At 39.0% G+C, this 12779-nt stretch overlaps 1 protein-coding gene across 1 annotated transcript in view; it reads left to right on the top strand.

Moving 5' to 3' along the window:
- The window catches only part of EHHADH (enoyl-CoA hydratase and 3-hydroxyacyl CoA dehydrogenase), a 46345-nt gene that overhangs the window by 1238 nt on the left and 32328 nt on the right, over positions 1-12779 (top strand). The window contains exons 2-3 of the mRNA XM_080655424.1: positions 3784-3887; positions 10799-10971. Of these exons, the coding sequence (XP_080511550.1) occupies positions 3784-3887; positions 10799-10971 (277 nt within the window). The remainder of the gene's footprint in view (positions 1-3783; positions 3888-10798; positions 10972-12779) is intronic.

Genomic DNA, 12779 nt, shown 5'->3' on the forward strand with positions numbered 1-12779 from the left:
GATGACATGTTGACTCTCTTGCCATTCTCAGAAGAAAGCAAAATATTCATCATTTGGTTTTGATGAAGAAACACATCAGCAATATGATTACATATACGTTTTGGACTTGTCTGTATTCTAATTAGAATTATTAGATATTAGAACTGCCTGCCTCAACCTCTACTCATAATGGGAAACCATGCCCATCAAGAATTTGAGGGGGAAAGTTCCACAGTCTAATACCCATAGCTAGGAATATTTTCTTATAACTATTTTTAATGTTTAATGAATTTAATCCACTGTCACTCACCTTGCAGGAGAAATGTTAGTATCTACCTCATAAAGTTGTTGTGACGTTGAAATGTGCCGGAGATTATAAATTGTCATTTAACAGAGGTTAGCTATCATTGTTTCTATTCATCAGAAGCCTGTTACAAGCCCCTACCAACTGGCCCTGCTGCTCAGGAATAATTTCAGCTTCATTGAGATTTCCCCCTCTTGGGAATAAATACTTTCTTGCTTTTTTTTCTATCTGTGTCTGAAGTGCTGTTTTAAGTAGAGTATGTATCCCAGAATGTTCATCCAAAAAGGTTCCCAATTTTTCTTCTTTTGCTTTGTATTTTTCTTTCCCCCTCTTCCTTCCTTCCTTTCCCCCTTCCTATTTCTAATTTTATGTGGAAAATTATCTCTTCCTTGCCCACTGAGAGATTCTTATTTTAATATTATTTTGGCCCAAACAAATAGTTTAAATCCTTCTTTGCTAATTTAGCCAGCTATGTGTTCTTTAATTCAGATGAATGCCAACCCTCTTTACAAATTAGTCTGATTACTAGGCCTGTCTCCCAACACACTTTTTTTTTTTTTTACTATAATTCACACAGTAAGAAACCCCATGTTTTACATTGCAACCTAAGACATACAAATACACAACTGAACACAAAGTTTGTGAAATAAAACTTATCCTTACTTGTCATATAGCTTGATATATTCTATTTTCTCTTCTCTTCTGTTTCTGTGTTTTAAAAAAAATTGCTGGTCACAAGCCACAAACTTCACTTGATGACATTTGGATTAAAAAAACACAAACTGTCACTAAAAAGACCTCCTATAGTCACAGAAGCTAAAACGTTTTGGTCAGCACTCATGAAAAGTTAGCTTTACTCTAGACTCCATTTTGCCATACCTGACAATATTAAGGGGAGAAAATAATTCCTTAATCTCTGGGACCTTGACATTGCTACTGGCTGTGATCCCTTTCACTTGGCTTGACGCTAGTAAAGCTGTATCTGTTACAGCCATTTTCAGTTTTCTTTTCTCCCCTGTGTTTGATTTTTGCAAAATTGACAAGGACATAAGAAATAAAAGAGCAGAGGTTGAGTGACATGGGAAAAGCCAGCCTCTTCTCACTGGCACTGATTAAGTTCATTTGGGCCAGTGTTCGGCAAACTCATTAGTCAACAGAGCCAAATATCAACAGTACAATGATTGAAATTTCTTTTGAGAGCCAAATTTTTTAAACTTAAACTTCTTCTAATGCCACTTCTTCAAAACAGACTCGCCCAGGCTGTGGTATTTTGTGGAAGAGCCACACTCAAGGGGCCAAAGAGCTGCATGTGGCTCGCAAGCCGCAGTTTGCCAACCACTGATTTGGGCTAATTTTGCAGCCATTATTTACCCAGAAGGAAATACGTATCTTTTGGACTTCTCAATACTATGGATGGTTCAGAATCTGTTTTCCTTAGCAGATTTGGTCTCTAATTAACAATCGAAAGCAAGAGGTTTTGTTTGATTTCATCTATGTTAAATGAAAAGTAATTAGGGAATTATCTTATTTCCTTTATTCCCTGAGGTTTTAACTCATAGTTGCTGGTCTGAACCATCTGGCTTTTTGAGAAGTTTATTATTGTTTTTCCTTTTGTATTAATATTTTTTCACCCTGTATGCTCAAGAACAGACATTTTACCCAGACTACTCAGAATTCCATGGCAGAACAGGTTAGACTCTGGTTCTATTATTTTTCCTTGAAGCAATTTCTCACCACTTTTCCTAGGTTCTCCTCCTTCAGCATACCTTGGCACTTATTGATTCCCTGCTTATTGACATAATTCTTTTCTCTTGGCCTTTGTGACCTTGGGCTCCCTTGGTACTGAGTCACTCTGCTGAGCCTCTTCCACTTCTTAAATGAGGGTGTATCCAGAAGATCTACCCTTGGTTCTCTTTTCTTTCCCGTTGGCAGGCATTTAATCTCGGCTTTAACCATCTTCTCTGTTGAGGACTCCCTCATCAACTGAAACTTGATAAAATCTACTACATGTCCTTTCTTTCCCTGACCTTGCCTTTACCTGCTAAGTTAATGTTTAGGATTAGGTTTGACTGTCAGTGACAGAAAACTTAAAATAGTGGATGAAACAAGAAAAAGTTGGTTTTTCTCATAGCAGTGTATGCCTGCTCTAATCACCAGGGACCCCAATTCTTTCTCTCTTTGCCCTGCCGTCTTCAATATATGGTCCCACCTCTTGGTCCATACAGGCTGCTCCTGATCTAACAATCACCTCTTCACTCCTGCCAGGAGTAGGGAGGGAAAAAGAAAAAGAAAAAAGTATACCTAGTTCTTTAAGACTCTTCTAGAAAATTGCATATAGCAAATATGCTTCTATCCCCATTGGTCAGAACTTAACACCTTGGGCTAACTTAACTGCATAGCAAGCTGGGAAATGTAGTCTTGATGTTGGGCAGCTATGCTTTCAGCTAAAAACCATGTTTACTACTGCTTTGAAGAAGGTGGGGAGGTAGGGATATTTATGGTAACTTGCAGCCCCTGCCACATCTGTTTCTTTTAGAGTATTTCAGTTTTCTTATATTTTGCCATTATGACAAATTAAAACTTCCCTCTGAAGTTTCACATAACTTCCTTTGTATCTATTACAGCATTCATCTTAGTGCGATATTTTGCTGTGTATATGTTGTTCTCCCTGGGGTATTACAAACTCCTTTCACTGTATCTAGAAGATGTACAATAGTATTTTTAAATTGATTAGTGCCAATTCTAAGTGTTCAAAGTTACAGCAGAGTGCAGAAAAATGCTATTTAAAACCAGCTGGGGTATCAATCTATTTTAAAATTAGATACAATAATATCTATCCTGATAGGTTTTTGTGAGATTAAATGAAATAACATATCTGAAAGCCTCTAGTGTAGAGCCTACATGTAGATGTTTTAAAAGTTCAGTGCTCAATTCACTATAAAAACTAGAGTTTTTATCTATTGTGTATGTGTTTAATTTTTCATTGTTAGGAAATGGAAAATTAATGCTGGTGGTCTTGATCCAGCATCTAGAAGGGTTCAGGAATCTGGAGAAGTGCTGTGTGTAAATTAACCAAGAGTCCAGAGATAAAACATAATTTTGGAAGGCATTTTGGGGGGCAAGGAGGTTGGCTAAAGAAATCAAGTTCTCCTTGTCTCAGGACCCCTTGCTTTTTATTAACACAAATTGTCCTAAGGCAAAGTAGATATACACTTCAAAGGCCAGGATTTAGTACACAGAATCCATTGTCAGATTGGAAGAATTACCTCTGGCTGTTCAGGTGTTTGGCCAGGAGGAAGCAATAACATGTAGATTAAGATGCCCTTAGCTGTCTGGCAGCAAGCAATTAATTTATGCAAATCTTTTTCAGGTTTGGGGAAATACCCTCAGCCATTTCCAGATGATTCAGCCCTGCTGACATGTTGAAATTGGCTTCCAGCAGAAAATCTCTGAGATGGTAGAAATTTAATTCTGACCCTTTCTTTTTTTTTTTCTTTTAGTTTAGCTGTCTTCAATGGAATAAAAGAGGGGCTACAGAAAGCTATAACAGACCCTACAGTAAAAGCCATTGTGATTTGTGGAGCAGATGGCAACTTCTCTGCAGGTACCAGTACCTAACCCTCTCCTGTTATCTCTGGAATTCAGCCTCACATTGATACTGCATAAGCTGTCCCTGTGGGTAATACCATAGTGTGGGTAATAGATATGGGAGACTTGAGTGGGAATGAGAAACTGTGGAGAAAGAGACTGTGGAATTACAAGAGAGATCCAGAGAAGAGTTTGACTTTATTCTCTTTTATATTGGATTGGACCTTTGTAAGATATTTAGTTGTAGACTTGATAACTGTAATATCTGCTGGTATATACCTGCTCTATATATCTCCACCCTATATGAACTTGAACAAATTCCTTTAATCTTCTGAATTTCAATTATATTATGGAATTGTACACTTGAAACCTATATAATTTTATTAACCAATGTCACTCCAATAAATTTTTTTAAAAAAATAAATCAATCTATTTTTAAATAGTTTATTTTTTAAAAATATATTTTTACTAGAGGCCCGTTGCACAAAGATTCATGCAATAGGCCTTCCTTTCCCTGGCTGCTGGCACCAGTTTTTCTCCAGCATCCGGGACCCAGGCTGCAGTGGAGCCAAGCCTTCAGCCTTCAGGCTTGGCTCTGGCCGCAGCGGAGCCTTCAGTCTTCAGTCTTTAGTCTTCAATCTTCGCTTGGGTGGAGCCTTCAGTCTTCACTCCATGCCTGTGTATGCAAATTAATCCGCCATATTTGTTGGGTTAATTTGCATACTCACTCCTGATTGGCTGGTGGGCATCACGGAGGTATGGTCAATTTGATCTTTTATTAGTGTAGATTGATTACAGAGAGGAAGGGAGAGGGAGAGAGAGATAGAAACATCCATGATGAGAGAGAATCATGGATCGGCTGCCTCCTGCATGCTCCCTATTGGGGATCGAGCCCGCAACCCGGGCATGTGTCCTTGGCCGGAATCAAATCCTTCAGTCCACAGGCCAATGCTCTATCCACTGAACCAAACCAGCTGGGGCATCAATCTCTCTATTTTTAAATTAGATACAAGAATATCTATCTTGATAGGTTTTGTGAGATTAAATGAGATAACATATCTGAAAGCCTCTAGTGCAGAGCCTACATGCAGATGTTTAATAAATGTTATTTTTTATTTGACACAGTCTTGAAATGGAGTTCATTTTTCTTCTGCTAATTACCTATCTTGGTGACCATGGCACTTTTTGCTGGGTTATTCCTTGAAGATCCAAAAGTATTGACAAAAATATGGCAAAAGTGTCTGAAATGGTGATTCAGTGATATTTGTGACATCTGTCCTCTTTTCCCAAATGAATATATTAACCCTTTGACAAAGTTGAATGAATAGGAGGGCCTATGTAATCTTACTGTAGCTAGAGGAATTTAATATATGTTAATGGTAGCCTGAGAAGAAACATATTGGAATTATGACAACAGATAAATATAAATATGATAATTATAATAATTATCATTTATCTTGCCTGCTATGTACCAGGACTATGTAGGTTATTTGCTAATAATGAAAATAGTAGTATTTTTCACTTATTATATTTTAATCCTCAATAAATCTATAATATCTATTTATAGCTGAGAGGGCTGAACCTGAAAGAGATTAAAATAATATGACAAACATAAACCAGCTATTAAATAGCTTTTTCAACTCTTTGAAAATTTATGACATGAAGAAAAGGATCAGAATTATGGAGAACTTGGTATTTCTTTGTCAGTAAGGAGATATAGGAGAGAGAATGTAGTTCAAGTTTAGGACAGAAAAATTATTCTTCTAGAAAAGCATTAAGAATTGTCAGATTTGCCGAAACCGGTTTGGCTCAGTGGATAGAGCGTCGGCCTGCGGACTGAAAGGTCCCGGGTTCGATTCCGGTCAAGGGCATGTACCTTGGTTGCGGGCACATCCCCAGTGGGAGGTGTGCAGGAGGCAGCTGATCGATGTTTCTCTCTCATCGATGTTTCTAGCTCTCTATCCCTCTCCCTTCCTCTCTGTAAAATATCAATAAAATATGTTAAAAAAAAAAAAGAAGAATTGTCAGATTTGACTTAGTGGATTTATATAGAGCAATGTACCCAAGAATTGCAAAATAATACATTTTTCTCAAATCTGCAACATTTACAAAAATTGACCAGCTATTGGAACATGAAAGCTTATCTCAATAAATTTTCATTTAGAATATGTTCTCTGACAACAATGCAATTAAACTAGGAATCAATAACAAATATATAACTGGAAATTCTCATCTTTAGAAATGAAATTGATCTCTCTGAGTCAAAGCAGATATCATAATAGAATTTAGAAAATAATTTGAACTGAATGATAATAAAAACACAACATATATAACAACAAATACAGCTAAAGCAAAACTTAGCAGAAAATTTATAGCCTTATATAATTTAGGAAAGGAAAAAGACAAATGTAATGAGCTAAACATCTGTATCAAGAAACTAACAAAACAAACAAGCAATAAAATAGATCCAAATGAAGTAGAAGGAAGGAAATAATAAAGAGGAGAAATTTTTATTTTTATTTTTTTATATATCTTTTTTTTATTAAGGTATTATATGTGTACATATCTTACCATTGCCCCCCCCACCCCACTCCCATACATGCCCTCACCCCCCAATGTTTTGCATCCGTTGGTTACTCTTATATGCATGCATATAAGTCCTTCAGTTGATCTCTTATTTCCCCCACCTCTCCCTAACCTTACCGCTGTAATTTGACAGTCTGTTTGATGCTTTACTGTAAAGAGGAGAAATTAATGAGATAGCAAACAAATGTGAATCAAGAAGATCAACAATGTCAGAAGTTAGTTCTTTGAAAGACGAATAAAATTGACACACCTCTGGAGAAGTTGATCAAGAAGAGAAAAAAAAATGACAGTAAAACAATGTATATAAGACATGACCAAAGTGTTATCACTGCAGATACTGTGTAGCCTTTAGCAAAGATAATGAAGATATTATGAACAAATAGAAGACTATGTTGCCCACCAAAATTGACCAAGGAAGAAATAGAAAACTCAAATAGATTGGGGTTACTGGTTGGGACCTTGGTTCTTTTCATCGATGCAGAAAAGATTTTAAGGTCAATGAAAATAAAAGGAAAGTAAAGTGGAATTTATGGAAGATATACTCCAAACAAGTAGCAGGCCAGTTGAGAGAGAGAGAGAGAGAGAGAGAGAGAGAGAGAGAGAGAGAGAGAGAGAGAGAGAGAGGAGAGAGAGAATGAGAATGGTTGGGCTGCTTTAGCTCACTGGGAGTTCAGAGAAAAGGGGGCCTTGTAGGCAGGTTAAGGGGGTTAGCCCAGGACGAGATGAGCTGCTGCTGCCCATTGCTCTCCTGGTTGCAAGTCTCATGGGGTTCTCTAGAGGTTGGGGCATACATGCCAGTGCGGGAATGGTATGGATGTGCTCCTTGGAGGGAGAGTGCGCCTTGGGTCCTTTGTCCTGAGCATATTTATTCATTTATTGCAGGTGGAAATCTTAGGGGAGGTCTCAGGTTCAAAGTACAGGTATCTGCAAGGCCATTCTTTCATGAAGGCTCTAGGGAAGAATCCTTCCTTGCCTCTGGCTCCTTTCGGTTGCTAACAATTCTTGGTTGCCCTTGGCCTGTTTCTGCCTCTGTTTTCCTGTGGCTTTCTCCCCTGTGTCCAAATTTTCCTGAGCCTAGATAGATCCACCCTAATCCACTATGACCTCTTTTGGAAAGACTCTATTTCCAAAAACAGCTCACATTCACTTGTCTGGGAGATGTCATTCAACCCAGTACACTTCCCAACTGATATTTTGAGGCTAGCATAACCTTGATACCAACATCTGTCAAGGACAATATGAAAAGCAAAATTATAGGCCAATTTAATTCATAAATACAAATATAAAAATTTTAAACAGTATGTTATAAAATGGAATCTAACATATATAAAAATATATCACTTTTATTCTAGTACTACCAGATTGGTTAAACCTTAGAAAATTAATGTAATTTCAGCTTATTAAAAAGATTAAAGGAGAAACAATCATGGTTGTTTCAATAGATGCAGAAAAAAGCATTTGATAACATTTGACATGCATTAAAGATAAAAATTCTTAGTAAAGTAGGTATAGAAATGATATGTCTTAGGCTAAAATATTCACTTTTAGAAACCTACAGCAAACCTCAAACAAAATGGTAACTTAACAGGTTTTCTTATAAGAAATGCACAAGACAAGGCTAGCTGCTATCACCATTTGTATTTGATTTGACATTGTGTTCTAGCCCTGACCAGCTCAGTAAGACTAGAAAAATAAATAAGAGGTATCAGGATTGGAAAGGAAGAAACAAATTTTATTATTCAGATGATCGATATGATAGTGTTTGTAGAAAAATTAAAGATATCAGAAAATTATTAGTATTAATAAGATAATTTAGCAATTTTGCTGGATTTAAAATCAATTGCATTTTTATATGCCAGAGATAGTTAAAAAGTGAAATCACTATATTCTTGTCTGTGCCTTGATTTCTGTACAATTAGGATAATAATAATACTAACCTTGTATAGCAAGTAGAAGAAGGTATAACAGTTAAGAATGTGGGCTTTGGTCAAATTGTCTGAGTTCAAATCCTTAGTTTACCAATTACTAGTTATATGTTTGAACTAGTCACTTCACACCTCAAAGCCTTAACTTCCTTACTTGTATAATGGGGATTATCATACTACTCAATATAGGTGTTAAAAAATTACATGAAACAACTTAGCACTATGCCTGATGTGTTTATCCAGTAAATATTAATTGCTGTTATTACATGAAAAAACATTTTAATCTAAGTTATAGGAATGATAGGCTTGAGATTCAGTTGAAATTCATCTTGTTTCTCTAGTACCAAAGAAATCTAAATAATAATGATAATACTAGATTAAAGTATAAAATACGATGGGTTAGTGAAAAGAAGCATGATCCCTGAATTGATATTAGATGAGGAGCAGGTAGAAAAAAAGAAAAAGAAACACAATAGGCTGAATATGAAATTTACTTGTACCAAGTTTAATGTTTTCAAAGAATACATAATGTTATAGGGAAAGAGCTCATTATGTATACCATTATATGAAAAAAAGGAAAATATAAAAAAAATTATTTTACAGAATGCTCTCAATATTGCTACATATATATCTATAATAATAAAAGTGTAATATGCTAATCAGACCAGACAGCCAAACGATCTTCCGGACATCATTTCAGACGTCCTTCTGGATGAAGCCGCGGTGGTGGGGGCTGAGGCAGAGGTGGTTAGGGGTGATCAGGCAGGCAGGCAAGCAGTTAGGGGCAATCAGGAAGGCAGGCAAGAGTGGTTAGGGGCGATCAGCAGGCAAGCAAGCAGTTAGGGGCAATCAAGCAGGCAGGCAAGTGGTTAGGGGTGATCAGGAAGGCAGGTGAGCAGTTAGGGGTGATCAGGTAGGCAGGCCAGTGGTTAGGGCAATCAGGCAGGCAGATGAGTGGTTAGGGGCAATCAGGTAGGCAGGCAAGTGGTTAGGAGTGATCGGCAGGCAGGTGAGTGGTTAGGGGCAATCAGGCAGGCAGGCAAAGTGGTTAGGGGCTATCAGGCAGGCAGGCAGGTGAGTGGTTAGGGCCAGTGGTCCTGGATTGCGAGAGGGATGTCTGACTGCCGGTTTAGGCCCAATCCCACAGGGATCCCTGTGAGATCGGGCCTAAACCAGCAGTCGGACATCCCCCAAGGGGTTCCGGATTGCAAGTGGTGCAGGCCAGGCTGAGGGACTCTCCCACCTTCCGTGCATGAATTTCATGCACTGGGCCTCTAGTATTATAATAAAAGGCTAATATGCAAATCAACCAAACTGCAGAACAACTGGTCGCTGTGACACACACTGACCACCAGGGGGCAGACGCTCAACGCAGGAGCTGCTCCCTGGTGGTCAGTGTGCTGTCACAAGGGGAGCACCGCTCAGCCAGAAGCTGGGCTCATGGCTGGTGAGTGCAGCGGCAGGAGCCTCTCCCGCCTCTGCAGCAGCACTAAGGATGTCCGACTGCCAGCTTAGGCCCGCTCCCCACTGTCAGTCGGACATCCCCCAAGGGCTCCCAGACTGCAAGAGGGTGCAGGCCGGGCTGAGGGACCCTCCCCCCGAGTGCATGAATTTTGTGCACCACACCTCTAACTATATATTATAGTGAACTTCCATTTAATTCTCACATTAGTCATTTAAGTAGGTATTGAGACAAAGGTTAAATAACTTACTCAAGATCCCAAAGCTATTTATATATGTGCATTGGGAAAAACTAAGAATTCACCAAATATTACATTGTTATCTCTGTGGTGATATTTGGGGTGATCTTTAGGTTCTTTATAGTTATATATATTTTTCAAATTGTCCATAATGTATGCTATTATTATAATTAGAAAAAGCAATAAATATTGTTACTGTTATTGATAATAAAAAATCTATTACAGAAACATAATTCTAAGCTGGTTGATTAATGTATAACTCACAAATATGTATGCATTTTACCCTGAGACTTTCTATTGTAATAACTCATGCCTATAACAAAGACATGGCTTGAAATTGCTGTGAATAGGATTAGTGAGCAGTATCATGCAAAAAATGGAAGGGGATGACTCAGTCTCAGAATAATGCTCATTGTAGAAAAATCTCTATTCCCTTTCTTTGAGCTTCTTAACTTTTCTAAAGGTAGAATTGCTTCCTAGCATATGGAGAGACAGATTTTCGAAGATTACAGGATTCCTAAAAATATTTGAGAATTTTCTATCAATCTACGTTTTCCAGCTATTTTTGTTCTTTTACTGTGTCTCCACCTAAAAGATGAAGTGTTTCATGGCTCTGAAGAGGTCTGAGATTCCTTAAAAATTATCTGGTACCTTATTGTTATGGAACAAAGCCCACCTCTTTCTCAACTCTCTTTTTCTTGTCTTTGTTTCCTTAGGTGCTGATATCCATGGCTTCAGCGCTCCTGTTACTTCTAAGTTCACATTAGGAAATTTAGTAGATGAAATGCAGAGAAGCGAAAAGCCCTTGGTGGCAGCAATCCAAGGCATAGCTTTAGGAGGTGGACTAGAGCTGGCCCTGGGCTGCCACTATAGGGTTGCCCATGCAGAGGTAACAGCTGGGTTCCATGCGGGACTTGGTGTGTGGGGTTTTTCTTTAGGGCAAGCTCTACACTGAGTGTCCAGATTATAATGACCACCTGACGTTTGTAGGCAAATTAGCCATACACTGCATCGTATGGGATACAGAAGCCGAAGGCCTGTTCGAACACCTTTGCTGTCTGCAGTTACCAAGATAAAACGTCTCCAATTCGCACAGGAACACAAGGATTGGACAGTCAAGCATTGGAAAAAAGTCATGTGGTCCGATGAATCACGTTTCCAGTTGCATCATGCAGATGGCAGAGTGAGAATTTCATGGAAACAGCATGAAAGCATGCACCCCACATGCATGAGTACAACCCTTCAAGCTGGTGGGGGCAATGTTATGGTTTGGGCCATGTTTTCCTGGCATAATTTGGGCCCTTTAATTCGTGTGGAACAACGTCTGAATAGCACAACATACCTAAGTGTCGTTGCTGATCAAGTTCATCCTATCATGTTGATGGCGTGTCCCCATGGTCGGCAAAGTGTGGCTCTTCCACAAAATACCACGGCCCGGGCGAGTCTATTTTGAAGAAGTGGCATTAGAAGAAGTTTAAGTTTAAAAAATTTGGCTCTCAAAAGAAATTTTAATAGTTGTACTGTTGATATTTGGCTCATGATTGAGCCAACTAATGATTTTGCCAACCACTGGCGTATCCCAATGGAGATGGCTTCTTCCAACAAGACAATGCGCCATGCCACAGTGCTCATATTGTGCAGGAGTAGTTTCAATAACATGAGGGAGACTTTACCTTGCTTAGGTGGCCTCCACAATCACCAAATCTCAATCTAATTGAGCATTTGTGGGACGAAGTTAAAAGAGCCATCAGGCAGCTGGTTCCACAGCCATCAAATCTCACAGAACTTGCCGGGGTTCTTGTCCCAGCATTAAAGTTCGTGCTTCCAGGGTTCAAGGTGCCCCACGTTGGGCGCCATATGCCGGGGTTCTTGTCCCAGCATTACAAAGGGTTCTACAATCTGGAGAAAGGAGCTGCGCGTAGATTCAATAAGGAGTCCAAGGACGAAAGATAATTTTGAAAGGCATTGGGGGTCAGAGGAGCTTCAGCTAAAGGAGCTAAAGGCTACTCCTTGTCTAAGGACCCTGTGCTATTTATTAACACAATTTTTCCTAAGGCAAGGTGGAGATAATACACTTCAAAGGGTAAGGTTTCAAAGGGTAAGGTTTACAGAAGCATTGTCAGGTTGGGGAATAGCCTACAGCTGTTCAGGTGTTTGGCCAACAGGAGGCAATAACAGGCAGATTAAGATGCTCTGAGCTGTCTGGCAGTAGACAATCCTATTCAGGTTTGGGGGAAGTGCCGTTTAGCCATTCCAACAGGTAAACTACATATGTGGCTCAGCCCTTGTTGAGCCCCCCAAGCTTCACCAACCTTTTGATGAAACCCTTGTAATTATGACATGTTGGAATTGGTTCCCGGCAAGAACTGGACAGTACTATTCATCAGGCATGGTGTCAGATTTCTCGCATCACCTTTCAACATCTCGTGGAGTCAATACCAAGAAGAATCATTGCAGTATTGAAGGCAAAAGGTGGCCCAACAAAGTACTGATGGCGTGGTCATAATAATCTGGCCACTCAGTGTAAATGTAGTTATAAACATCCAAGGTGATCATTTTAAATGGTTAGCTTACTGGTTGACAAATCTTGGGCTTTTCTAGCATGGGTGCTCAGCTATTGTGTACCAGTTCAGTGATACTGGTTGTTAAAATCTTGAAATACTCTAACCACTGAGCTATCGGCCAGGGCACTTTGAT

Source organism: Plecotus auritus (genome assembly GCF_963455305.1).
Source record: "Plecotus auritus genome assembly, chromosome: 2".
NCBI classification, from domain to species: domain Eukaryota; kingdom Metazoa; phylum Chordata; class Mammalia; order Chiroptera; family Vespertilionidae; genus Plecotus; species Plecotus auritus.